Here is a 25452-nt window from a genome sequence, read left to right on the forward strand (position 1 = left end):
CGCTACACTGGGCGACTCGTAGTACCCGTGGGGAGGCTGGCCTGAGCCTACTGCTCTGAGTCGAGGTCGAGGTGGGTGTAGGCATTAATAACGTTGTAGTCAGGCTTCTGCGCCACCCGCTGAGCCCTGCTGCTTGAGGTAGCTAGGGTAGGTTGGCTGGGTAGGGGGGGTAGGACTGGGTCGTCAGGGGCTTGCAGCCCTTCTGCTTCAGCCCCATTCTCATCTTCATCCATGCTGCTACAGCTAGCCGCATCACTAACGTCCGCTACAACAATTGAGTCCTGGGTAGGGGTAGGGGCGCGTGGGCGCTTTGAGCCGGGCTGATGGCTCGTTAGGCTGTTGCTAGGTTGCTGGGTGTTGCTGGCTTGGGTGCCAGCCTGGCTGCTCTGATAGAGGGCCTCATAGGCCTTCTGACCAGCCTTACGGATCCGGGAGAGTTCCTTCCGGTCTGGGAGGGTAGGTGTGGCAGGTGCAGGTGGGTCACGTGAGGCAGCTCCTTCACATCTCGGAGCTGCCCCACCTACACCTTGCCCAGATATCCAGCCCAGCCAGCGCTCAGCTTTTCCCATCATCATCATCTGTTGGAACAGCAAAGGCTGATAAGGAGTAATAGGCAGGTACCATGGGCTGGCTGGCACCTGCCCTGGGCGAAGTGGGACAACTGGCTTAGTCATCACGGCCGGATAAAGGTGGGGCAACCACCCAGGCCGTCACTACCTACTTCGACCGACTCCTGCCTACAATGTAAGATAGAAGAACAACAAGAAGAACAAGAAGAACAAGAAGAACAAGCAATAGGATCACCAACAGACGAGTGATAATTGCTACCACTATTTGTCGTATACGACCCCGTGAACCAACATCATCAGATCCAATACAGTAGTATTGCCTCCACAGTAGGGGAGCCATTAACCACTAGGGGCCTTGCTGGACAGTCCTTATGGTTAGCTTGGAAGGGGCCGGAGCAGTTGGCGCACTTCGGTCTAGCTATGCAGGGCCCAGTCTCGTGGGATCCCGAGGGCCTGCTACAGTTGCTACAGAGTGGCTGTCGGTGACAGTAATTATCGGTTCGAATGATATCCCTGGCATCCAGGATCATGTCTGATTAGGGTCTTCTTCTTTTGGATAAGCTGAGACCTGCTGCTTTGGTTAAACAGTCTGAAGGGTGGTACTTCCACAGAGAAGGAGATGACCCAGGAAACTTCGTTTATAATAGGGTTTACACCTAGCCGGGACTGCTGGGCCCGGGTAGGCTTACGTCCTGTTTGGTCAAGGACCTCATCTTCTACCAGAGTAGCTGGGTCAAGGGCGTCGCCATCAAGAGTCCACATCTTAGCAGGGCAACGTGGGACGACGTAGGTAAACCACTTAGTAGGGGTCTCAACCTTATAGGCTCCAAGACACTCTGCTAGTTTCTGTTTGTTTGCAAGGAGGGCTTGCTGGACCTGCTTATTCAGGGGTCTCAGTGAGTAGCCAGTTGCAATATGGTAGATGTGTGGGATATCTGCCAGCTGGAGCCTAAGGGCCTGGCAGACTGTCCGGCGTAGGGCGAAGGGGGCGTGCTTCCTAGCAGCCGCTAGGCCCTCTTCTGGGATACGGGTAAAGACCCGGAGGTCCTCCTTCGGTTGGGATAGAGCCTGGGCCCGGGTCTCCGTCAGACTCTGTGTCTGGACTTCGGGCCGGGTGGGGATTCGGGTACGGGTCGGGGCTACGGCCACGGCTGTAGTCGAAGCCGAGGCTGCTACGTCAGTCCATTTCCGGCTCGGAGCCGGAGCCGTAGTCTCGTTACCCATAATCCTCTTCAAGGCTTGGATTACATAGGTTGTAGCTTCTTTTGCAATCTGCTTCCTAGGCCCCTCAAAGCAAGAGATCACGTTGTCCACAGACTGAGCAATAGCCATAAAGACGTCCTTTCGGGCTTCACAGTGCTTAGCCTCTTCATTAAGAGCTGTAAGGACAGCTCCAGTAGCTGTCCCAGTCATAGTCGAGGGCCCCTTAGCCGTTAAGGGGGTTGTTGTTGGGGCGTCGGGCTGGCTTCCCACGAGGCTGGGCCGGAGTGGCTGGGCCTCGGTTTCGCGGCGGCGTTTAGCCCTTGAGGATGGGGGCGGCTCTGAAGAGGGTCCAGAGCCTCGATCAGGGCCGGCCGAGGAGGCCGGCAACGGTCCAGAGCCCGCCGGAGGCTGCGAGGCCATCGCGGGAGAGCGCCGGAGGAGAGGTGAAGGGTTTTCAGCTGTTAAGGATTTTGGTGGTAGCCCACTTATTACACTAACAGTAGATGCCAAGAAAATTAGGCGAGAGGGAAGTTGTCCATCCGTACAAGGAGAAGCTAGTGAAAGCCTGGGTTGATCAGCACACGCACTTTGGCAACGTAGCTACCTCGCGGGTTGAGGGCATCCATGCTCTGCTCAAATCGCACCTAAAGAGATCCACGTTAGATCTGTTCGAGGCTTGGCGAGCGATGAAGCACGCGTTACTCAATCAGCTCTCGGATCTGAGATCTAATCAAGCCAAACAACAGACACGAATACCGGTCGAGCTTTCGGGAACAATATATGGCGCAGTACTTGGCTGGGTATCGCATGAAGCCCTCCGGAAAGTAGAAGAGCAGCGGAAGCTGCTCAGTAAGAATGGCACAGACCATTCCTCAGTCTGTACGGGGGCCTTCTCTCGTGTGTACGGTCTGCCATATCTACACAAACTAAAGGCTTTACAGGAACAAAATCTTGTTCTGCTACGTGAGCACTTTCATGCGCATTGGCACCTGAGGCGTGAAGGAGCGCCGCAGTTGTTACTAGAGCCTCGCCAGCGCATCGAGCCCAGGTTGCAATCGGAGAACCCCCGAATTCCGAAGTCAAGCACTAGGCGAGAGCTAAGTGGGTTTGAAATCATTGGAATTTCATCACGGGCCCCAAGCACATGTAGCAGGTGTCATATGGCTGGCCATACTATGACTTCGAAGGCGTGCCCTCTGCGATACTCGCATTTATTACTTGAGCCAATGCCTACTCCGGGTCTAGTTTTGATACCGAGTGCGGGCTGTTCTACTGCACGGGAAGTTACGGAAAGGCTTCTATCGAACACTATACAATCCATACTAGCCTTGGCTCCATCGACTATAGATGGAGCAGTGGATGCCGGGATATCACCACCTGACGTGCAATCGCCGTCTCGGCGTTCGCCTTCACCCTCGCTTCCAAGATACGATTCGCCCCAGACAATATACGAACGATATTGTGCAGCGAGAAGCGCCTGGTATGCCGCCCAGCCTCGTGGAAGTGTCAAAACAAACCAGGAGTATCGGAGGGCAATGGGTCTTCCACTACGTTATGGGAAGAAGTCTTATGAGTGGTGTCTTGACTATAAGCAGATGAACAGACGCTGCACCACCTCCAAGGGGTCAAGAGATTGGCTAAAGGAAGTGATGATGGCTTATCTAGACTGGGACAGAGCTGAGCAGGAACGGGTTGATGAGCTTGTTTTCGCTGAGGAGGGAGACAACCCTTTTCGGAGTAGCAGCAGAGGTATAGGCGATATCTAGAATCGAGTCGCGAGAGACAACGCCGAACGGGAGGCGTTGTATGCTGAGAATCTACCCGAAGAGTATATTATGGTTAAATCGTAAATTGAAAGGATAATTGGAACCTAAGTCGCGCCTCCGATTGGCTCAAGACCCGTGCCACCAGTTTGCTTAGTCATTTTCACGGGTACCCGTGGAATTTTACATGCACGGGTACCCGTGAGCCTATTGGGAGCCCCACTACGAGATAGGCTTACCTCATCTGCCAACTCATTGGGTCCTTGTACGGATAGGAGGTTCCCCTGTCGAGTCTTGACGGGTAATGCTCAACCGTAGCGGCCCGGGACTTGATCCTGTCTTTCAGCGTATGTATGTACTCCTCTAGTGCCAGCTAAGAACCGGTTTCCTGGAAACTAGGGCAGATGATCTAGTTGTCGTAGGTCAGTGACGACAAAAGCAAAGGCCTGCAAGTATGTCTAGATTGGGTTTCCGTGTTCAATGCGCCGCGGCGTTCCAGCCTGTCACCTCCATATCATCCCCTGAAAGCCGGTACATCAGAGACAACAACATACCCAGCAAAACGCGGTGCCGGATTGCCAAAACAGAAGTCAAAAGACATACAACACCAGGTATTCGCTGGTCGTCACCGACCCAACTACTAATCCGGCCCTCATTGGCTTATCTATGGGAGAGCGGACGGGATCCCGAGTTTTCCAATGGGTATGGTCGTATGTGACAGAAACGCGAGGCATAGCTGGACATATCGTGACAGCGGGAACTAGGCGATGCTGGTGTTGCGGCTCTGCCCTTCGTCCCCATAACCAATTCGGGAAGCTTTGCGAATGAGCCTGACTCTTTTATTGGCGTGTTGTTCTTTTCTTCAAGGTCCATGTTTGGTTTTTGTTTTGATGGTGTGGTGTTTTGGTGATATCAATCTGCCTCACATCCTTAGCCTGATCATGTTCCCCGCCTTGTTACTGAAAAACTGAGTCGACAAAGGGATGAAGAAATGGTGTAAGCTCCATCTAAATGAAACGACCGCGTTCTCATCAACTTATTGTCCTGTAAAATGATGGTTTCATGGCTTTTAAGTGCTTGTGTCATACGACAGGGAAGCAAAATTGCCACCGCATCTCAAATCCGCCGCCACTTGAGCGGCAGGAGGAAGTACAATCAGAAAAGGCCACTCAATACCAATCTGGATATCATCTCGGGTAGAACACATATATCTAAGGCTTCTAATCTCGTTAACATTCTCACCGAAATTATGTCCTACATTGCGGGATTGCTGATGAGCATAGCATCCAATCATACTTAAAGATTGTACGGAAAGGCATGGTGTTTACAGTTGTTGTTGTTGTTCTATTTAACGCCGTAACGGCAAGGGCGCAGCCGCCCTTGCGGCAGACCTCCCGAAGGGTATATGGCGTGGAGGGCCGTAGGCTCGAGCTATATACTCTATAGTACACGCCTCTTCCTAACGTCCTCCAAATCTTGCCCGTAAGCTACTGTCTGTTCTATCCGTCCCTAGTTCCCGCTGGTTCCCTAGTTCCGTTGTTACCGTCTGTCCCTCTAGGAGGAGAAATTCGTTAGTCGGGCCTAGGTCAAGACCTAGTCCTTAGTACCGCGGGAAGATCTTCTGAAAGAAGTCTGTCACGCGGAGAAAGGCCTGGAAGCCAATAGGATCAGTAATTAACCCCTTATAGTACCGCTCAAGAGATCCTATAGGTCCTATAGGATCGAGTGGGCTAGAAGGGTGGAGGGTAGGCCACTGATGCCTCCTCACTAGGGTCTTTTGGCAGTAGACTAGATGGTCTACCGCCTTTGCCTCCCCGCAGGAGCAGGTAAGCAGTGCTTCTGTATGGTTAAAGCGTTGGTGGTATTGTTCGAAGTCTCCATGGCCTGATCGGGCTGCTAGGAGATGATGAAGGATAGCCCGCGGCAGGGCTAGTTCGGGAGCGCAAGCGAGGGTGGCCTTGAGTCCTAGCTGGGTATAACAGGATGTTGCCTCCCGTTTCCACCATTTTTTGTATTGGCGACGTGTACGCTCCTTAGCAAGCCGTATGGTGTTTACAGGACATTGCGACAACCACCTTGCCAGCAAGGCCTTCATTCTGTTCAACCTCGGTCTTCACGTTGCGTCTCCAGCTTCAGGTGCCCGCGACTGCCGGGATGCACAGAGTTTTCGGAGCCCGTGTGCGCGAATCGTCGGGACGGTGAACTCTTGTAGATATGGTTTCTGCTTGGGCGTAGAAAGGCAAGGTCGGAGAATCCGGTAGAGACCTTCGGGTCAGCCAGTGAGTCTTGACCGTTAACGATCTACACTGAAGATCGAATCATGAAAATTTGAGTACACCTATGCAGGAGGGGCAGGCGCGAGAGTGATCACGAGTTCCCCGCACCGTCGACACTGCAGGAAAATGAATTGGGATAGTAAACTTTCCAAAGAGAAAGCCATGCTGGGGTAAAGGTACGAACGAAATGTGTTGCGGTTGACTTCACGAAAGTCTCTACTCTTTCTTCGTTTTCCCTCGCGGTTCAGTTTGATACATATTCGGAACCAAGAAAATGACCTGACAGAAGGCGTTTATAAGAGGGGCATTCTCCAAGGTAGTCCTCTTACAACAGCATCATCTTGTCATTGAAGTGCTTTACTTCTCTTATTGGACAGCATTCTTCACGGGAGAACCTGAGCCGCGCACTGGAAACTGGTCGAGGCAATCCTCAACCCACATTTACTCCCTCAAAAAGTACATGGAAGTGGTTTCCTCAGTTTTTGGGGAGAATGAGAATTTTCGCCCATGTACTTCACCCAGGCATCACTTCGTACATGTATCCCATAAGACGGACGCCTCATACTCTACAAGGTCACTCTTCAGCAGCTCTTATGTGTTGCTTGGCTGCTATGGACCGAGGTTCATCTCTCGACGCGAGTATGGAAGACTGTGTACTTTGGTAGAAGATGCAATCTGATGCCGGAATCTTGCACCCGCACGCTTCAGTCTCGGACGAGCTCTGAGGGTGAAGTCCGCGAGTTGACATGATCACTGTCGGATATTCCTCGTATGATGTATAGCCATGAAGCCCAGTATGCTCGTCTCGCTTCTGCGGAGCGAGGTAGCTGCGCCTTCAACATGGGCCTTGGCCATACATCCGGGAATTCCAAGGCCCGCGATAACACTCGTAGTCCAGCAGAAGAAGAACTCCCAGGCCTGACTGAATGTCAATACATAATCCACAGAAAAGAAAACACTCAAAGTTAGATCAAGTGCAAAAGTGACACATACAACTGTCATATTAGGAACCAAAGTAAATTTCCGTTGTCTACTCATGTCACGAAGCTGCACGTACGACTTCGCGGGTAACACCGAAGGGGCGCTTAGAGTGACGGAGAAGAAGATTACACAACGAGTAGAGGAAAGCCAGACCTGTTTGCTCCAGAACAGTTAAGCCTCCCTTGATAACTCCAAGTCTTTTGGGGCCAAAATGGGACTCAGAAAGGCCTGGGTCGTACGCTTGGATATATATATCGGTCGACTGCTTAACTGTAACTGGGGTTTCCAGCCGAAATCAAAGCGTTGGAAATTGAGACTTCTGCAAAGCTGCATTTGGTCCAGAAGAGTCGGATGTGGCAACGTCTTAACAAGGTACAAAACAATTGTCAGATAGGATAGAGAAGAACTCTATGGTTGCTTGACGACTTGGTGCTCCTATCATCCAAGGTAAGTTCGCCTCGGAGGCCGGACGGCTACGTTCCCCACTCTCATTGGACCGGCGCCGATCCGGATGGAACCGCGAAGCCGAACCCCCGGGAGCTCCGGGGTTCGGGTGTCCCCTGTCAGACCCCACCATAGCTCCGCCAATGTACCTATTTCGACATTGACGGAGTGCATCATCGTGAATGTCTCACTAGGAACATCATGCAACATGGCAAGGTAAGCGGTCTGGCTAGTCTAGATGATGTGTAGTAAGCGAGCGCACTCTGTTAATGTAGTAGCAGGAAGAAATCAGCGAGAGCTCTTGACATTGACGATGTCAGTTTCGAGAACTCGCATGCATAAGCAAAGTGTCCGGTATTATGCAAAGCAATTCAGTGGTAGTGGTTGCGAGACTCCCCTCGCAACATTTCACAGAGGCGACGGTTGAGGCTGCAATGTTCTCACATTCGATCAGACCGACAAGCTAATCAACTCAACATTAGGGTGAGTAGCAAACTACACTTGCGCCAGGCTTCAATCGAATATGGAAAACACCGAGCAATTCGCATAGATTGCAGATTCGATGTTCAGTGGCATGTGAAGCAACCACCAACAAGGGTGTGCATTACACGCCTTCTGATTGGTTGTGGCAACAGAGCTTCCAGGCCTAAAGTGCGAGGCTGCGATCTTTTCCCCATAGCCTTGTGGCGCCCACTTCTACTTCTTCCACACACCTGCCTAATCACCTAGTTCTTTCTTCCGCAAATAAACCCCGACTAGCGAGACGCTTCGCCGAGTCTTTGAGACTGCCAAACAGGCATAACCGAGCGACCGAATCCGACGTACGAAGCAGCATAAGGATCGAGGCCTCCGAACGACGTCATCCATCATGGCCGACTCCGATGGCGAGTACCATGAGATGTCCGATGATGACCTCCAGGTCGCCAACGGGAGAGGCGGCGATGCGAGGAAGGGAGGAAAGAAGGGAAAGAGCAGCAACTCCAAGGCGCGGTGGGAGGAGGTCAAGCGAAGTTGGGAGCAAGTCACAGAGGGCGCCGACGGCAGTCTCGCTGTCGGAGCGAGCTTGGAGGCCGAGAAGAGGAGGAGACTACTGAGAGACACAACACCACTGCAGCGCGGCATTATCAGACATCTGGTGCTGGTGCTGGACATGTCATTCGCCATGACCGAGAAGGACATGCTACCGAACCGCTACCGCGTAGCCTGGGCGTACGCGGCAGACTTTGTGAAGGAGTACTTTGAACAGAACCCAATCTCGCAGCTGGGCATCGTCGGCATGCGGGACGGTGTGGCGCTTCGAATCAGCGAGATGAGCGGCAATCCGACAGACCACCTGGAGAAGCTAAAGGAATTCGAGGGCCAAGATGCGTCGGGCAACCCGAGTTTGCAGAATGCGCTCGAGATGTGCCGTGGTGCACTTTTGTACGTGACAACGCCCACCCCCGAGCTCTACAGACACATTACTGACTCTGATCCGATAGCCACGCACCCTCCCACGGCACACGAGAAGTCCTCATCGTCTACGGCGCCCTCCTCTCCTCCGACCCCGGCGACATCCACACCACAATAGAATCCCTCATAGCCGATCGAATCCGCGTAACGATTGTCGGCCTTGCGGCGCAGGTCGCCATCTGCGCGGAGCTATGCAGCCGCACCAACGCCGGTGAAGAAACACAATACAGCGTCTGCATGAACGATGCCCATTTCCGCGATCTCCTCCTCGCCGCCACGACCCCGCCCGTCACCCGGACGGCCGCGCAGAGCACCGCCTCCCTGCTCATGATGGGCTTCCCCTCTCGCACCCTCGCGCAGGGCGAGACGACGGCCGTATGCGCCTGCCATAACAAACCCGCCCGTGAAGGCTACCTTTGCACGCGCTGCGCTACCCGCGTGTGTCGTCTGCCCATCGAGTGCCCCGCCTGCAGCCTGACACTCATTCTCTCCACCCATCTCGCGCGCTCATACCACCATCTCTTCCCGTTGAGGAACTGGGTCGAGGTTCCCTGGGCCGCAGCCGCCAAGTCAAAAGCATGCTACTCGTGCCTTGCCAACTTTCCGGAACCACCCAAGACCTTCAAGAAGAAGGACAAAAGCAAGGATCAAGATGGCGTTCCTACGACGACCGGTCCAGTTGCGCCGACCCCGGTGAAGGCGGCAGAGCTCAAGGGGGTCAGCGAAAGTGGACGATACGCCTGCACGGTGTGCGATAATCACTTTTGCATCGATTGCGACGTCTACGCGCATGAGGTCATCCACAATTGCCCTGGATGCCAAAGTGATACCCGTAGGGCGGCAATGGAGATAATCAACGAGACGAATGGGACGCATGAGCATCAAACCAATGGGACAGCCATGGTGGTGGACTCATGACGTTAACAGATCTACGGGAAACGGGATATGGGATGGAGGATCTTTAAGGACATGTGGAGCTCCACGGCAGAGACAAGAGAGAGGGAGATAGAGAGAGAGCAGGGCTCTGGCCAGAATTGGCCGACATTCGGCAGTTTGCATTTGGACAAACGGATGCCAGCATCAGCGGAGCACAGGAATTGGAGAAAAGAGTATATCGGCGCAAGGGGTCCGGATAAGGACCATGTTTATAAATATACCTATTGTACCCTGCAGAATCCCACCAACATTGAAAAAGCTGGCCGAGAGACAAGCATCATGGACTCGTGATTAATGCAGTCACGAGTGCGAATACGAACAATTGTGACATTGAAATGGGGTTTGATATGGCTTAACTAGCTTCTTCTGCTTTTACAGGTTTCCACGCTCGGCCTGCTCACGCTCAATGGCCTCGAACAAGCTCTTGAAGTTACCAGCGCCGAAACCCTCAAATTCATTGCGCTGAATAATCTCAATGAAGACGGTAGGGCGGTCCATCAGCGGCTTGGTGAAGAGCTGAAGCAGGTATCCCTGCTCATCGTAGTCGATGAGGATATTGAGCGCCTCAATGGTGGCGAGGTCCTCCTTGAGCTCCCAGTTGCGCTTCTCCGTCTTGAGGCGGTGGCGGATGGTATCGTAGTACGTCGAGGGGACATTGATGAACTCGACGCCGCGGGCGCGCATGGCCGACACGGTGGTGATGATGTCCTGCGTCAAGAGAGCAATGTGCTGGACGCCGGCGCCCGAGTTGAAGACGACGTACTCCTCGATCTGGGACTTCTTCTTACCGGGCGCGGGCTCGTTGATGGGCATCTTGACCATGTTGTTGGCCGAGGCCATGACGATGGAGTTGAGGGCCGAGAACTCTGTGGAGATTTGTGAGTCGTCGACGGACCAGAAGCGGTGGAAGGAGAGGCACTGCTCGTAAAAGGCGCAGGCGGACACCATCTCGTTCCAGGACTGGTTGCCGACGCAGTGGTCGATTCGGGCCAGGGGAACGTTAGGGAGCGTGACGGTGGCCGCGGTGGGCTTCGCGGCGCGGAAGCCCGGGAGGAAGGGGCCTGAGTAGCCGGTACGGGAAATGAGCGTGTGTGTGGTATCGCCGTAGGTGCGGATGACGGCGGTCAGGACGTTGCCGTACTCCTTGTCCTTGAGGACGGTTGGAGGCTGAACGGCATTGGCGCCCTCTGATACGGCCTTGTTGTATACGCCCTCGACATTGTCGACCTCGAAGGCGACGTCCTTTACTGCGTCGCCGTGCTTCTCGAGATGGGCATGAATCTCGCGCAGGAGCTCTCGCTCCGCGCCTGAGATGGGCTCATCCTCGGGGAGATGGGCCAGGGACCGCACCGGGGAGGTGAAGACGAAACGGACGTCGTTGTTGGCGACGGCGTATGAGGCGATGTACCTGCTGCCCGTTTCAAGGCCCTTGTATGCTACGGTTTTGAAGCCGAAGAGAGTAGTGTAGTAAGCAGCGGCCTGCTTGGCATTGCCAACCCACCAGGTTACGTGATCGTAGCCCTGGAAGTTGGGCGGCGGAAGCTGCACTGCGAGTCCATCGCCGAGATCTGTTGATGCCGGGTAGGCGGCGTTCTGTGGCGGGGAGTCTGTGATTGCAGAAGGGGACATTGACACTCAGAAGTTTTCGGGGGTGAAAGGACTAGGGTCGAGGAGGTATGGGTGTGTGTAAGTGCGTTGGAATTCTCTGAGAAGAGGCAGAGTCGATGGTTAATCTAGTGAGATTGTAGACGTTGCTGGTTGAGGAAAGGGGGGTAATTGTCCGTGTTATGTACGTCGTACCGTCCATTCTATATGTACCAAGACACTGACACTGTATTATCAGATATGAACCTTATTCAACGACGGACTTCCGCCTTTGGAGGACAAGGACTTCAGTAATCCTGCATTCCACGCCCGCAGATTGGTGGCTCCCCGTCGCCGCATCTAACGCTTGCCACTGGCTGACCTTCCCTCCCGGGCGGGGGTGGTCTCTGGATCCTGTCTCCGTTCACAGTCCTTGCGCATAGGCAATTCGTGACGGGACGGGCGCCATCCTGGAATGGCTTCGATTCCTGGCAGTAGCGTCCCGAAGTAGAAGGAGAGGTTGGCAGCGGTAAAGCGTAGAGGTGAGATGCCAATCGCATGCGGAAAGGCGCCGGCCGAGTGTGATGGCCGCAGTGAGCCGCGATAAGCCGCCGCTGGCCGGCCCATGTGCGGCGCGGCTTTGACGGGTTCCCCACCATGCTTCGGATGCTCCAGGCTATGCCCGCCATCCCGCGCAGCACCCTCCCAGATCCAACCTGGAATACAAAGAACATGAGGGCACAGGCGACCAAGCCGCTGTTTCCGTTCATCCTGGGGAACGTCTGGGCTCTCTTCTTCAGGGATGGGTGGGGTACCCACCATGACGGCATGCCTTATCGCACCGCCTCTGAAACCCTTTCGTAGCCGTCGCAGTGCGGAATGTTAGGACCTGCTGGTCGGCCCCCCGCTGGAGCCGCTCGGAAGGGGTTGCGTCTGATAAAGGTTGCGGTACTGCCTGCTAGGCCTGGTAGTGCAAGTCACTTTGAGTTCGGGAAAACGTGTAGTCGCTCAATCGTCACGTATCGGGAAAAAAGTTCGATTTATCTCGAAGCTGTTCCCTCGACAAAGAACATCAGTATTCTTTCCCAAACTGTCCAATCTCCAATTCAACACTGCAAAATGGTTTCCGTGGACCTGACTCGACGAGACGCAAACGTACTTGACAAGATCAAGGACCCCGAATCCGATCCCTCGGCGAACGTCCTCCTCGACCCATCCCTGCCCCGGGATCCTCACATCACTGATGCCGCCGTCTATGAGCGTGTGATACAGAAGGAGCGCGAAATTATTCTGTCCATGCAACAGCTCGAACTCCAATTGGCAGGATTGCGACCGAAAACTGTATCCGAGCCGGTACAAGAGTACAAAGGCCTTCTTTCGAAGCTCGACGACTTCATCGAAGAGTACCCCAACTATGCCAGCGCGAGGAACAATCGCGTACAGGCACTAAGGCGGCTGTACGGAGACACGATGCTATTAGCGGGAGCACCACACACGCCGCAGCGACTCGTCCAGGCACCCGAGACCGCCGAGTTGATCCAGCACTCAAAGACCGCCCTGGAAGACACTGAGATGTCCATCTCCCTCTTGACGCCGCGCACGATGTTCGGCGCCATGTCGCCTCAGGCTGCCAAGACCCTGTCGCTGGCGTACACGCAGCGCGCCGCAATCTACCACATGACTGCCAAGCTCGTAGAAGAGCACAGCGTGCAGGTCGCCGAGGGGAGGCGAGAAGTTAGCTGGACGAAGCTCGTGTTCGAGGAGGCGGCGTCTCGGGACTTTGCCTATGGCGGAAGATACGGCAACGAGGTCGCGAAGGGTCTGGCAGTGAGCACGAATCCCACGGCGAAGCTGTGCGGGCAGATTGTTCGGGAGGCGATGAAGAAGGAGTATGGGCCGTCCTACGGCGAGTAAAGGGTATATGTAGTATCAATAACTTGTGAATGCAAGGCAATGCGATTGAGGCATTGCATTTCCTCCCTTGCCAATGGTTATGATGATGAGTGCCTATGCGGAAGCCTTGAGAAGCCCCAGACGTCTAGAAATCCAGTTGAATTAGTCAGAGCTCGCATCAGTGTACTGCTGGTAGCTGCCATACCTTTTCGCCGCGGCAATGGTCTCCTGCGTAGTCCTGCCCTTTTCCTTCTCCTCGCGATTGATTCTGGTCGCAGCGGCACCAAGTCCAATTACCAAGGCGAAGATGGGGTCAGCGACCTTTGAGATGATGTATGCAGGAGGAGCAGCCATGATGTGCGTTGTGGTGTATCGTCGTCGCGTGAGGTCTCGTCGTTCGGGGAAAGTGGTGAGTTTGGACTGTTGTTGAAATGGATCGGAGGAAGTTTGCGAAGAGCTCCGTGGTCAGCTTGGGAAGTGGAGCAGATTCATGGCCGTACACGGTACCTGTGCTAGTAGAGCTCCAGCGCGGACGCCGGTCAATGGAAGCGTCCTTCCATTGCCAACGGCCCCCACTTGCAGCACCACCCACCACCATTGATTCGCCTATTCTCCAGTAAAATTTCAACCACGTGACCGGGCACATGCTTAGGTCCCTCCCTCCCACGGATCAATTTTGAAATTTCCTTTAGGTTATCAAATCCAGGCTCTCACGTCGCAGCAACTTTCACCAACCGCCCAGTACGCCCAGCACCCACCGACAGCGCAGGTCAAAATGAAGTTCCTCAAGGTCGGCAGAGTCGCCATCATCACCCACGGCCGTTACGCCGGCAAGAAGGTACGATTACATACGAAAATCTCGAGAAAGCCTACCCCGTCGCAGTACTATTTTCACCCGACTTCGCGAGAAGGAGGGGTGTGGATGAAGACAACCCAACATCGACGCCGAGAAGTGTGAAAGTGTTTGGTCAGGAAATCACGGGAGGAAATTATGGCGACGACTACACGAAACGATTACGAATTTCGAAAATATAGGAGGGAACACCGGCCGACCAAACACTTTTCTACTTCTCGAGCGTCCGATGACTGAGGGCATCTACGAATATTACTGCGGAGGAGGATAATAGTGGACTATGTTGGGCGACGACGCTTATACATGCAACGAACCCGAGCGATTGCTAACGTTCCTCTCTGCAGGTCGTCATCATCCAGCCTGTCGACTCTGGCAACAAGGCTCACCCCTTCGGCCACGCCCTGGTCGCCGGCATCGAGCGCTACCCCTCCAAGATCACCCGCCGCATGTCCAAGACCCGCCAGGACAAGCGCAACAAGATCAAGCCCTTCGTCAAGCTTGTCAACTACAACCACTTGATGCCCACCCGCTACACTCTCGAGCTCGAGGGCCTCAAGGGCGTCGTCAGCAACGACACCTTCAAGGAGGTCACCCAGCGTGAGGATGCCAAGAAGCAGGTGAAGAAGGTTCTGGAGGAGCGTTACACGAGCGGAAAGAACAGATGGTTCTTCACGCCTCTGAGTATGTTACTCTCTTCCCCACGTCGATCGTGTGCTATTATTTCTCGGGGTTTCCCTCCCCCAAGGAAGAGAGGCTTCGCGTCGAATACTGATATCCCATCCACGTACTAACAACCATCGCGCAGGATTTTAAAGGACAAACCGTTTTCTGCAATCGTCAACAGGTCGGGGAGTTGGGCTGGCTTGTAAAGAGCATCAATTGGCATTTGAGGTCCTCGGTTTAAGGGCTCTCCCAATGACAAACCATTGAAATCCAAGACGTTTGCCCTGTGATACCTCAACAACAAATGGAAAAAAATGCCGCCGCTGCTGCTGTGACCGGAAGAGTGATAGACACAAAAGAAGATGAGATTTAAAAGGGGTCAAGGGTCTATGATGACTGATGGGTATGATTCAGCCCTCGGCCGTGGGATGGCCATGATCAATGGAACATGAAATAAGCAAGTCAAATCAACCTTTTCCAGCCAACCTCGAGTCGTGATGCCTTGCTATATCCTATTCTGCGCGCGTGCTTCCAATTTCATGAGGTTTGAGTGCTGCGTCGGTGCCCACCACCACCGCTCGAGGTGTTGTACCCGACCCACATTGATTGTTGCACAGAATATTGCAACCCACCCACACAACCCTCTACGACAAGCCAAGACCGAATTGCTGAAACCACGACTCACGTTAGATGTTGATACCATCGTCGTTTAGATTGTGCATTTTCTTGTGGCGAAGTAATGGCGACTGATTTGACGCTGGCCAACTGATGATGTTTTCTGGCCCGCTACGTCACAGTCAACGTGGGTAGTCGTAAGCCAGAAACACCTTTACTGATCCAACTTCCCATTCGCGTAATCAGTTCGAGATTCCTAGCAAATGGTCTCAAAGAGAGCCGAGTCGGTGCATTCCTCCACTACTGGCATGCAAGTCTCGAGTCACCTGCACATCGTACAACATGTCACCAGTAATTTGTTTGCGGATTACCTCCATCTTTTGCTTTAAGCTTTGTGTATCATTGCGTACGTACATGTCTATATCCTCCTCCGTCTAGAGTACATCAGATTAGAACTTCATGATGCAAGCTATGCAACCTGGACCCTTTTGCGCTCTGCGCCGTTGCTCTATAGCTGTACACGGGTGTAACTCCCCAGTCAAACAAAAGTTGGTTCCGTTTTCCGGATTAAAAAAGAGAAAGAAAAAAAAGAGGTCAACAGTGCACACGGGTGAAAAGAAGTTCGTAATATGTACTCAGAACAGGGTAATCGTCGCGTAGAGAGTTTGGTATCATCACATCTCTACGCCCACAAATAGAAGAATGACAGGCTAAAGAAAAGATGCTATCGCCTTCTATCCTATAACCTATGCCCTGCTGCTGCCGAAGTGACTGTTGACCTCGTTGATGAGGTTGTGAGGGTCGTACTCGGGAGCGTACGTCGGTGCCAGGCCGCCAAGCATGGTGAAGAGCACGAAGGCGGAGAACACAATGATGGTGAGCTTGCGGAGAATCGGCTTACGCTGGCCGAACTCGGCCCACTGGCGACCGCCCTCGCCCATGTAGCCCTTGATCTGCTCAAAGCCGAGCTTGTAGTAGACCATGCCACCGAGGGCAATGCTGTATCCGAAGAACTGGAGACCAGACACCTGAGTGCCCCAGATGGCCATGGAGGCGGCAACCAGCATGACATCCTTGAGGACACCGCAGAGAGTCAGGACCAGGGAAGAGGTCTTGCCGATCTAGAGATAGAGTTAGCAACGGCGATTGGCTGATTTCGGAGACGGCAAGACTTACCAAGAAGACGACGGAGACATTCAACAGGAAGGCGCAGAGACCGTTCAGGAAGAAGGTGAACAGGCCGACATTGTAAACCTGGTCCATGGTGACCTTGGGAACCTCCCAGATGAGAGCAACAGCCAAGTTCATGACAGCGCAGATGGGAGCAAAGTAGTAGACGGAAACCAGGGGGTCCATCTTGTAGTCGGCAGAGCTGAGCAGGCGCTGGACCATGGTCAAACGCAGGGCCTCGAAGATGACACCACCAATCTGGAAGATGACACCAATCCAGACGAACTTGATCTCGCCCATCGAAGCGATAATGACACCGACAACGATAACGGAGACGTTCAGGAAGACCTTGAGGTTGGGCGTAGAGACACCAAGGGCCCATCCAGAGAGGAGGACAGCGACGGGGGTCGTGGCCTTGAGCATCTGGATGAAAGCGACCGACAGGTACAGGTAGGTCAAGTTACCGCAGATCAAGCTCAAGCTGAAGAAGACGCCGATGGGCACGATGGCACGCACGTAGACACGACCAGTCATTTTAACCGACTTACGTCCGTCGAGAACGTGGGTCCAGCGAGCGAGGATCTGGGTCATGATGGTCGCGAAAGTCAAGTGGTAGGTTGTCAGAATAACCGGGTAGCCTGTAATCAATCAGCGTGCTGTTCGAAGCTCCAAGCTTTCGTCTCGATCGGCTTACGGAAGTTGAGGGTGTCGAGAATCCATTTGTTGAACAGAATGACAGATGAGGACAGCGAGATCCAGACACTGCGAGCAAATTGGGTCAGTAAACTATCGCAGCAGCAGTAAATAGAATCTCTGAATTCTTACATGACGTAGAGAGCGGGATGGATCTGAGGACCCTTGGACTGAGGAGAGGACTTCTCAGCGTCCTGGTTCGTGGTAGGCAGGATAGAGCCGTTCTCTCCACGAGGAACCTCGCCTGAAACACGCGTCTTCTCGTCGGCACCCATTGTGACGGTTTGGTGTGCGGAATGGGGGAAGGGGAAGTAGGGGACGAGTAGTTGAGGCGGACGGAGATTTGATTGAGGTCGTCGGTATTGGCGGTTGATGTTAATGTAGGAGCAAGTTGGTACAACTCGAGAGCAAAAAAGACGAGACGCGCAAAAACGAGAGCGAGCGAGTGGACGGGACGGCCAAGCAACTCGTTAAAGGTGTCGTGGGGTAGGCGACAGGTGCTTTAACAGTATGCGATGGGGGTCCCCAAAGTTAGACGTTAACGGACACCTGTGGTACCTGAGCCAGTTCAAACCTTGGAATGGGGCTGAGCACGGCTTTGTGAATCTGTAACCTATGGTGAAGGAAGAATGAGAATCGAAAGAGAAAAAAAAAAGCCGAAAGCAGGAAGCTCTTGACAACCAGGACCCTACGGGAAGAGTTTAATAGAGGTCTGAAAAAGAGGACAGCGGCTGCTTGGAGGGTGTTAGAAAGGGAAAGGGGAAGAAGGAAAGAAAAAAGAGGAAGGGGGTGGGTAGGCGAGGTTGTAGTGCAGCAAAGATATGGATGCCCCCCGGCAATTAGCAGCGATGGGCGTGAGAGAAAAAAAATCGATTTCTTCGTCTGTAGTGTATTCGTAGGTATTTCCCGCCCCTCTCTCTCTTTCTTTTGCCTTTTCCCTTCCCTTCTCTGTGGTGTGTTTACCGCATGCGTACTGTGTGGTAGGTACGTGTGTAGTTGCGTAGGTACCCTCTCTCTCCTTGCTCTTGCTCTTGTTCTGGAAATTGAGGTTCACGTTGACGCGATCAAGCCCGCCCAATCCAGGATCCGGCAGGCGATGTACAGTCACGGATACTTGGTAGAGTGGAGCGGCCCACCCGCCAGCAGGTGTTGGCACCTTGGCCGGAGCGCAGCCCGCATGTATCTGGTACAGGGAAACGATACCCACGCCCCACTCTGCAACTGTGAGGGAGAGAGCAGGATGGAGGGGGGAGCCACTTGTCCAGACAGAGACTCCAGACTCCAGTGTCGGCCGTGGCAAGCGTGGGTGCGACTGCGTGGTACGCCACCCTCTCAGGGGCTCCGATGGGACTAATATTAGTGCTGCCAATCTTGGATAGGGGCCGCAAATCAAGCTCTGCCCGCTCACCCACGTTCTTCTCCTTGGCATCTCACCAACGACGTGACTAAGGTAAGGTACCACGGCATCTGGCTCTCTCTCCGTCTCTCTCTCACCTCAGAAGTCAGAACCTTGAATCATAGTGGGTGAGCAGGTCGGACGACGCCGATGGCGCTGCCGATAGAGTTAGGAAGGTCGTTTCTGCATGGCTCAGCACAGCAATAGCTATGAAGATCAATTGTTGCTAAGTGGTGCTTGACTCTTGTCTATGAACCCTCATGAAAGTGTCCCGCTTGCTATGGATACCTTCAAGAACACTACCACCACCTAGTCCTATTGAGACTCGAGAAACAGTATATTGTGGCAGGCACTCGATATTACATTGGACTGCATCTCATGCAGCTCCTGTCCCCTTGGGCTGTAGTCTGTAAGGGTACATGTACCTTGCAGCCAATCCGGCCGTTTACAGATCCAGTACCATCACCACCATTATCCATACAACCCCCATTGTGCTATCGCTGCTGTGCTAGGCGAAAAGAGGCTCTTTCTGTTGGTTGAGAGAATTGGACGATTGCTCCGAAAGGGGGGCCAATCCACCCCGGCCTCGCCTCAGTCTTGCAGTCTCACACTTCGGGCCTTGACCTTACAGCCGTAGCTAAGGCAGGTCTCGGTCAGGTCTTGTCGCCAGGGTCCAAATGACATCTCTATGCGTTTGTCACTTGTGGCAGTGGCATCGTTCCCGTCAGGTCTGTCTACTCCGTAAGGCCATGGTCTCTACGGAGTAGCCATGTGATAAACAAACCCGCCTTTAAACTCTGGAACTCGGACGGATCGTTAGAGCTAGTATCCGTGTGGTAGGTATATAAACTGCCATTTATGACTATATTTGGTGACATCGGTTGTGTATCTGAGATCTGGACGCACTATCTCTCAACGCTGCAATTTAAAATAATCTCAAAAATAAGCTAGAAGCCGCAGGAGGAAAGAAGAGAAGAAACTTGCTTCCCTTGGAGGGAGGCTCATGCATTAGCACCATCCATAGCATCCGTAGTCCGTACGGCTTCTTCCCGTCTTCTACGGCAGGCACTAACTCGTTATTCTAACATGATGGCATAAATCCTAGTATTGTCACCTTCCTCGGTTGTAATCAATGTCAGACTTGCGCTTGCTTTACTGGTTACAGACCCTTCTCGAACACGTGCGGTTCAACATCCCTCCTTAGGTTCCTTCCGTCACTATCCGTATCAGTCAGTGCTTCCTTCTCGCTAGGTAAGGTACCTTGGGACCACGGTGCCTTCCAGGTTTGCGCGGGTAAGACCGCTCCGGATGGGATGCCGTCTGTAGTCGCACCTTCCATGCCACCTGCATTTCCACATCTCAGGGTCTCAGACCCCCAAGACGTTGTCTTCTCTTCCTGAGTCTTTCAACCTGCGAGGCACCTTGACACCTGGGACAAGTACGGAATACGAACAAGGTCCCCGAGGTATCACCCGACCCAGTTTGTCGCCTGTACATGCAACTCAACTCACTCTTCCGTTTCCTGTCGCCTGTTTCCAAGTTGATTGCCCTTTCATCCCACGAGTCGCGAGTTGGTGGGACCCCAGTATTTTGCACCTACGGCCCACCTTACCCAACCTGGTTTTTGGATCGTCCAACGACTGACAAGCACAGCCCTCGCTCTCGTTCACGGTTGTTGTTCTCGTCGCCTGCAAGGACCGAATCCGTCGACATGTCGGTCATCAGTGTGCCAAATTGGTGATGAGTTGTTCCGGAAAGCGGAAATCCGGGACGTGGGTGCTGGTCCATGGGTCGCGGCTTCAAGCTGCCCCCTGGTCCTCCCATCGCCCTACTCTTAAAGATGGGACGCCGTCTTCGCCATGCCACGCCGTGAGGCGCCTTTCGGGTTCCCTCGGACAGATGACAGATCGTGGACACCGGCCGCTTGGGTCATTTGGGCCCGGGAGGCTGAAGCTTGCTCGTCTCAAGCCCTCCATGCTTTCGGCCATCATCTCCCGGCCCCGAAGAGTTCATTCCAACTTCTGCGTCCAGCCAGGTCTCACTTCAGCCTTATTCATACTGCCTCTTGCGTGGCTGCTACACTTACCGTACCAAGTCATTTCTCAGTACGACCATGTCCAAACTCAACGGTGGCGGGTGCCGTGTGGCATGTAGCATGTGGCATGCGGCACGACAATTCAGATACCAGAGCCGACAACGAAGCCTCGACTCGACATGCCGTTTCTGCAGATGCAAACCATCGATATGTGGTGCCCTCAGAAAGCTTCGAATTTGTGTTTGCGACAAGGCTGCCACTTTCATCTCGGAAAGGCTGGCACGGCTGGCAAATATTATTGGGCCCATTCGGCTGGATCTGCTAGAAGGGCCATGCACATTGGCTTGCATCTCCTTGATGTTGCTATTTGTGTTTTTGGCCGCGGGGTTGCAGCTTGCTGTACTACATCAACTCGTGACCTAAGCATACAACACCAGGTATCCGAATATTCATCAGACGAAAGTACCTCCAGGTCGCTCGATGTTACATATTCGTACTCGCTCGACGGATGAGTGATCACAGCCTCGATACCAAGCATTCTGTCAGCCAAAGTCTCCGCTGCAATTCTCCAGCTGGAGCTGCTGTTATTAGAAACTCAGTGTTTGGAGTGCTTCCCTGAATCGGCGGCTGATCAAGTCGAGGTTCATGCGGTGCCCCGAAACTGGCCAGGCTGATCTACAAGAGGCCCAGTTTGTCTGTTTCAGAATATTGATGAGATGGGTCCCGTATCCCTGTGCCGGCTGCCGGGCAGGGCACTCCAGTAAATGTCTTGTTCGGGGGAGAGGCCGTCTTTCAATACTGGAGTACGGAGTACGGAGTATGGAGGTGGTGCTGGGGACGACAAGCGTGCGCGAATGCACGCACACGGAGATGCCTAACAAATGGACCACTTGCCAACTGACGGACCGATGGTCAACAGTTGTTGATCGACTTTCACAGCCTCCTTTGCTGCTCCGCAGATGAGAGGCAGGGGCAATCCCGCATTGGGATGGAAACGTCAATCGCCAACAACGAAAGCTGGGCCAGCTGGCAAGGGACCCAGAACGGCGTCTGTTTGTAACAACTACCGACGGATCGAAATTAAGTCGGCCTACTCCATCAACAGTCCAACGCGGACCCAGCGATGACGACAACAGACCAGGAGTGAAGAGAGTGCACGGGAAGATTTCCCAGATTGCTAGATGTTCAAACGGTGGCACTTGGCCCGAGTGTTGTCTGTCTCTCAGTCCCTTGCACTGCTTTGCCCTGGCTCATCTTATTTCCTTAGTACACAAAGCATGACAAGCTCACTGGCTCCGTGGGGGGAACATGGGCATTGGCAAGGCGAGAAGAAATAAGAAAGACGGACTTCAAATCTCTCGAGGCGACGATCGCTGGCTGAAAGGCGAGATGCAGACCACCTCGCACCAGTGCGGGAAACAACGATATCCCTGCCCGCATCTTGATTGGCGATGCACGAAGTTGATGAAAATGAGCAGATGGAACATGGGCTTTTACACGCAGGCGATTGGAGAGCCCCATCCCGCTAGGATAAAGTGCGGGTAGAGGCGACGGGACACTGAATCACAAAACTGCTGGCGTCCCTTTTCGGCTTGTCTTACTGGCGCAGAAGCAGAAGTAGCTTGAGGCGCGCCGGCATGAACGTGGTCCAAAACGTCGACGGATATCACGTTTCGGCTCTTTGTACTTATTCGTATGGAGCAAAGGTACGGCTGGGTATTTGTCTGCGACTCAGGCTCGGTCTTGGACGCGTACCCGACTCATGGAGAACCGCCGAGTTGTCGCCAGGCCGAACGGTTCATATTAAGCCATGGTGTCATTGCTGCCGTGCGGGACAACAAATTGAACAAATTGAGGCAAGTTTGTTTTGCTGCTTTGCATGACGGGTTCTTGACGAGCTGCAGCGTGCCCACAGAGGTGGGATTGCGCTCATCTTATGAGATTACACTGAGCAGGGTTCCGTTATCGAAGATATCGCAACTCGGCTTAGGGCTCTCCAATCTAGACAATCTCAAAGAAGGCGGGCTGCAACAGGTCCAGACTACCTTACCTTAGGCGCCCCGTACTTCATGTCACCATGGAGGCTCTATAGCACGCGAATCAAACCACACAAAAACGTGGTCGACCATCTGGCTAATGTCCGAAAGATAGCCAAGATGAGTCGAATCCTTCCCCGGCCAACCATACCAACTTGGTTGGTCAAACCCCACGGTCCACGGAAGGATGACAATGTGGCGGGAGCGGCAGCGGCAGCGGAAGGTACACAGACACACACGTAAACAGTGACAGGTGAAGGCTTGAAGCCCCGAAGTCTGAGAGTTTGAGCGAAATGACGGACGGCAGCTGCCCGACTGGGAAATGGAGGCGAAAACAACGTGTGAATGCAGATTGACAGTGGGTTTGAGTCGAATTATCAAAAATTATTAGCGCAAGCCACATCGAAGGTCGAACCCACTTCCGAATGGCGGAGAGATTGGCACGCCAGCATCTGCCATCCGGGAACTGACAGTTCACGGGTCAGAGAAGCGCCGCTCATTGCCAGGACAGTATAGAACGGATTCAGCCAAACACCTTTTTTGGGCAACGGCCGAAGTTGTCGAAGACTAGGTGCTTAGAGCAACAACGAGTTAGCCCGAAGAGGATCGTGAACTTCAGGAGCCAGCACAGGATCTGCGTTGCCGGGAGTCCGGGACAGGGTAAGGAGCGGCAACGGGCAGCAAAGCCAGCACCAACAGCGTCCGACAAACTGATGGATAATTGACCATTCGGAAGCCTTGCTTTGACTGCAGGACCAGGGACCCTGCAGAGGACGAGAGGGAGAGGCACAGAGGGTTGCTGTCGATGCCCTTGGGTCTTTCTGATCCCTCTCTTCTGGTTTACCGGCAGCTGATGAACGTGCAGCATCGACGGGACCAACGCACTGTATCCCCGACGGGAGGCGGTCAACAAGAGACGTGCAGATAGGTTACCATCGCCTTGGCGGTCTGTCACCGTCTATGAGAAGGTGGGTGGGTGTTGACTGGTGGGTGCTGCGGCGCGCGAACGGTGTGCATCGCCATCGAGGCCGAATTAAATTGGAGATTTTCATCAATCAGAATGATGAGCAGCGGCCATGAGGCGTGTGTTTCCGAGTTTCGCGACGACCCTCCTATGACTACGGGTACGCTCGACATAGATTCGAGATTGGGTTGTGAACCTTGTGTGCTCTTCCCTGTGCCCGTCTGTCGTTGATTACACTACGGACGATCTGCATGTTGGGAAAGTCAGTTTCTCTGAGGTGTCAAATTGGTAGGGTGACTTGGGTAATAAGTCTGCTGCAGTCTGCTCTGCTTGTTCCCGTCATGCCTGCCCGCCTTTATCATTCTTTGTCGACACTTTGTTAGGAGTCTCTAGCTAGCACTCTGCCCAAGCATAGTATCCGCAACCTACGTCTATGATGGAGGGGTTGCAACTTGCAACTTGCGGGACCTATCGAAGGTGGATCATAAACTGTTCCTCTTGGGCTCTTCCAGCACCAACCCCTACTAGTGTATTGGAACGGGTTGGCGGGTGCGTGTGCGTACGTGGTAACTGGGCACCTATGGGGGGAGGGGACGAGTGTGGGAAAAAAAAAATTGGGAAAGAGAGGAACGTGTCCTCGAGTCCTTGGGGAAGCGAAGACGAGTTTGCCTCCACATCTCTCTCCATTTCCCGGTTTCCAGACCGCACACAAAAGAACTGTGGATAGGAGGAACAGGACAAACCAGACCAGACCAGACCCGGGCGGATGGCGGGTGTGTGGCCCATATCCCTCCTCCATCCCACCTTTGAACCTCAACACGGGCCTGATCTCGGATCATACTCACGCTCACGTCTATAATGCCTCACTCTGGACTGTTGAGAGCTGATTCAGCCCGTGTCTCTCGAGGCTTGGTCTCAGTCACCCCCTACGTGCGGGTGGTACGGTCATAATCATATGTCCAAGTGCCTTTGCATCGCCAGAAAGCAAGGAAAAAGTCCACTCGTCTCTTATGATGTCGTCCGCGAAGCCAATTACAGACAACCCACACTATCAACTCTGTAACCCGCCGTGGGTCGCAGGAACTTGCCCAGGCCCCGGTGCCGCTACTGGAGAAACTTGGAGACTGGAATGCGGTATGTGTATCCGTACGGTCTGTCTCTTGAGCGGTGCGCGATGGTGGACAAGCTTCTGGTTGCTCCACTGTTGTGGCTGTAACATTGGCATCCCGTCGTTTTCTCGAGCCTCGAGTGAGTCGAGAGTCTTGAGTTCCTTCCCCCCTGTATGGACAGTGGTGAGCATTACGGCCGCCGCGTCTTTCTTCTTTCTCCCGCTCCCACATGAAATCATGAATGCCCAGACTCTCAGACTCCTGGAGCCGAGAGGTTGGGGGTTCATATGAGCAAGGGGGCATGGGAAGGAAGCAAGCACAAGCGTGTGGCGAGCCAGCACGAGGGCCCGGCCTGGGGTTGCGGTTCGCTGCCGTCCGCGGCGCCTGTCGACGTTCCCGTTCCAGTTTTGCTGTGCAGGCCAGGCCAGGCCAGGGCCAGACCCCTGGAAGGAGGAGGAGAATGAGATGGTTTGTCTTGGCTGATGACGGACGAGGGAGCGAACTTGGTGCGGGCTGTCTGTCATCTGCGGGATGGATAGATGGAGTGACGGCACGGGATAGTAAGAGTGAGTGCTCCCATGGACAAAATAATGGTAAATGCTAGCATTGCCATTCGGCGGCGGTTGCCACGAGGTAAGGAGAGTTTCTGTCAAATAAGACCTTGTCTCAAGTATTCAGGACAAGATGCGCCGGGACGTAGGAAACGTTTTTATTATAGAGACGGGAAGTACACGCTTGGCTACTTGCTTTTTACTTGGAGCCCTTTTGGTGACGGCGAGGCATGTGGTGGCTGCAGATAAAGTAGATTCGCCGCCAG

General features: G+C 53.7%; 7 protein-coding genes across 7 annotated transcripts; 4 read left to right on the forward strand and 3 right to left on the reverse strand.

Moving 5' to 3' along the window:
* Positions 1–3947: 3947 nt before the first annotated feature.
* BDP81DRAFT_369288 (uncharacterized protein) lies at positions 3948–4363 on the forward strand. Its single transcript, XM_060586585.1, has one exon. It carries the CDS (start codon positions 3990–3992, stop codon positions 4251–4253), a length of 264 nt encoding a protein of 87 aa, XP_060448154.1. The 5' UTR covers positions 3948–3989; the 3' UTR covers positions 4254–4363.
* A 3741-nt stretch (positions 4364–8104) lies between these two features.
* On the forward strand, positions 8105–9606 carry BDP81DRAFT_313431 (Ssl1-like-domain-containing protein; the record flags this gene model as incomplete). Its single annotated transcript, XM_060583890.1, has 2 exons — positions 8105–8658; positions 8718–9606. 2 exons carry the CDS (start codon positions 8105–8107, stop codon positions 9604–9606), a joined length of 1443 nt encoding a protein of 480 aa, XP_060448155.1.
* A 390-nt stretch (positions 9607–9996) lies between these two features.
* Positions 9997–12824, reverse strand: BDP81DRAFT_458989 (4-hydroxyphenylpyruvate dioxygenase; the record flags this gene model as incomplete). Its single annotated transcript, XM_060593490.1, has 2 exons — positions 9997–11231; positions 12803–12824. 2 exons carry the CDS (start codon positions 12822–12824, stop codon positions 9997–9999), a joined length of 1257 nt encoding a protein of 418 aa, XP_060448156.1.
* Positions 12825–13215: 391 nt separating this feature from the next.
* On the reverse strand, positions 13216–13455 carry BDP81DRAFT_458991 (uncharacterized protein; the record flags this gene model as incomplete). The annotated part of the gene is made up of 2 exons (XM_060593491.1): positions 13216–13246; positions 13307–13455. The coding sequence occupies 2 exons, from the start codon at positions 13453–13455 to the stop codon at positions 13216–13218; spliced, it is 180 nt and encodes a 59-aa protein (XP_060448157.1).
* Positions 13456–13808: 353 nt separating this feature from the next.
* BDP81DRAFT_421279 (ribosomal L27e family protein) lies at positions 13809–15211 on the forward strand. The gene is made up of 3 exons (XM_060589906.1): positions 13809–13939; positions 14299–14635; positions 14760–15211. Exons 1-3 carry the CDS (start codon positions 13877–13879, stop codon positions 14765–14767), a joined length of 408 nt encoding a protein of 135 aa, XP_060448158.1. The 5' UTR covers positions 13809–13876; the 3' UTR covers positions 14768–15211.
* Positions 15212–15935: 724 nt separating this feature from the next.
* BDP81DRAFT_179340 (triose-phosphate transporter) lies at positions 15936–17498 on the reverse strand. The gene is made up of 4 exons (XM_060582255.1): positions 17228–17498; positions 17097–17164; positions 16409–17040; positions 15936–16353 (listed from the first exon to the last, which is right to left on the reverse strand). Exons 1-4 carry the CDS (start codon positions 17368–17370, stop codon positions 15979–15981), a joined length of 1218 nt encoding a protein of 405 aa, XP_060448159.1. The 5' UTR covers positions 17371–17498; the 3' UTR covers positions 15936–15978.
* Positions 17499–20090: 2592 nt separating this feature from the next.
* Positions 20091–21011, forward strand: BDP81DRAFT_179356 (uncharacterized protein). Its single transcript, XM_060582256.1, has one exon. The coding sequence runs from the start codon at positions 20351–20353 to the stop codon at positions 20849–20851; it is 501 nt and encodes a 166-aa protein (XP_060448160.1). The 5' UTR covers positions 20091–20350; the 3' UTR covers positions 20852–21011.
* The last annotated feature ends 4441 nt before the right edge of the window (positions 21012–25452 follow it).

Source organism: Colletotrichum phormii (genome assembly GCF_030913505.1).
Source record: "Colletotrichum phormii strain CBS 102054 chromosome Unknown BDP81scaffold_5, whole genome shotgun sequence".
NCBI classification, from domain to species: domain Eukaryota; kingdom Fungi; phylum Ascomycota; class Sordariomycetes; order Glomerellales; family Glomerellaceae; genus Colletotrichum; species Colletotrichum phormii.

Excerpts from the sequence above, each read along its gene's own strand:
- BDP81DRAFT_369288 (XM_060586585.1), top strand. The coding sequence starts at position 3,990 with ATGTCTAGATTGGGTTTCCGTGTTCAATGCGCCGCGGCGTTCCAGCCT.
- BDP81DRAFT_421279 (XM_060589906.1), top strand. The coding sequence starts at position 13,877 with ATGAAGTTCCTCAAGGTCGGCAGAGTCGCCATCATCACCCACGGCCGT. Across the intron at positions 13,940-14,298 it reads GCCGTTACGCCGGCAAGAAG|GTCGTCATCATCCAGCCTGT; the intron begins GTACGATTACAT and ends TCCTCTCTGCAG.
- BDP81DRAFT_179340 (XM_060582255.1), bottom strand. The coding sequence starts at position 17,370 with ATGGGTGCCGACGAGAAGACGCGTGTTTCAGGCGAGGTTCCTCGTGGA. Across the intron at positions 17,165-17,227 it reads CATCCCGCTCTCTACGTCAT|TGTCTGGATCTCGCTGTCCT; the intron begins GTAAGAATTCAG and ends ATTTGCTCGCAG. Across the intron at positions 17,041-17,096 it reads TCTCGACACCCTCAACTTCC|GCTACCCGGTTATTCTGACA; the intron begins GTAAGCCGATCG and ends GATTGATTACAG.
- BDP81DRAFT_179356 (XM_060582256.1), top strand. The coding sequence starts at position 20,351 with ATGCCACGCCGTGAGGCGCCTTTCGGGTTCCCTCGGACAGATGACAGA.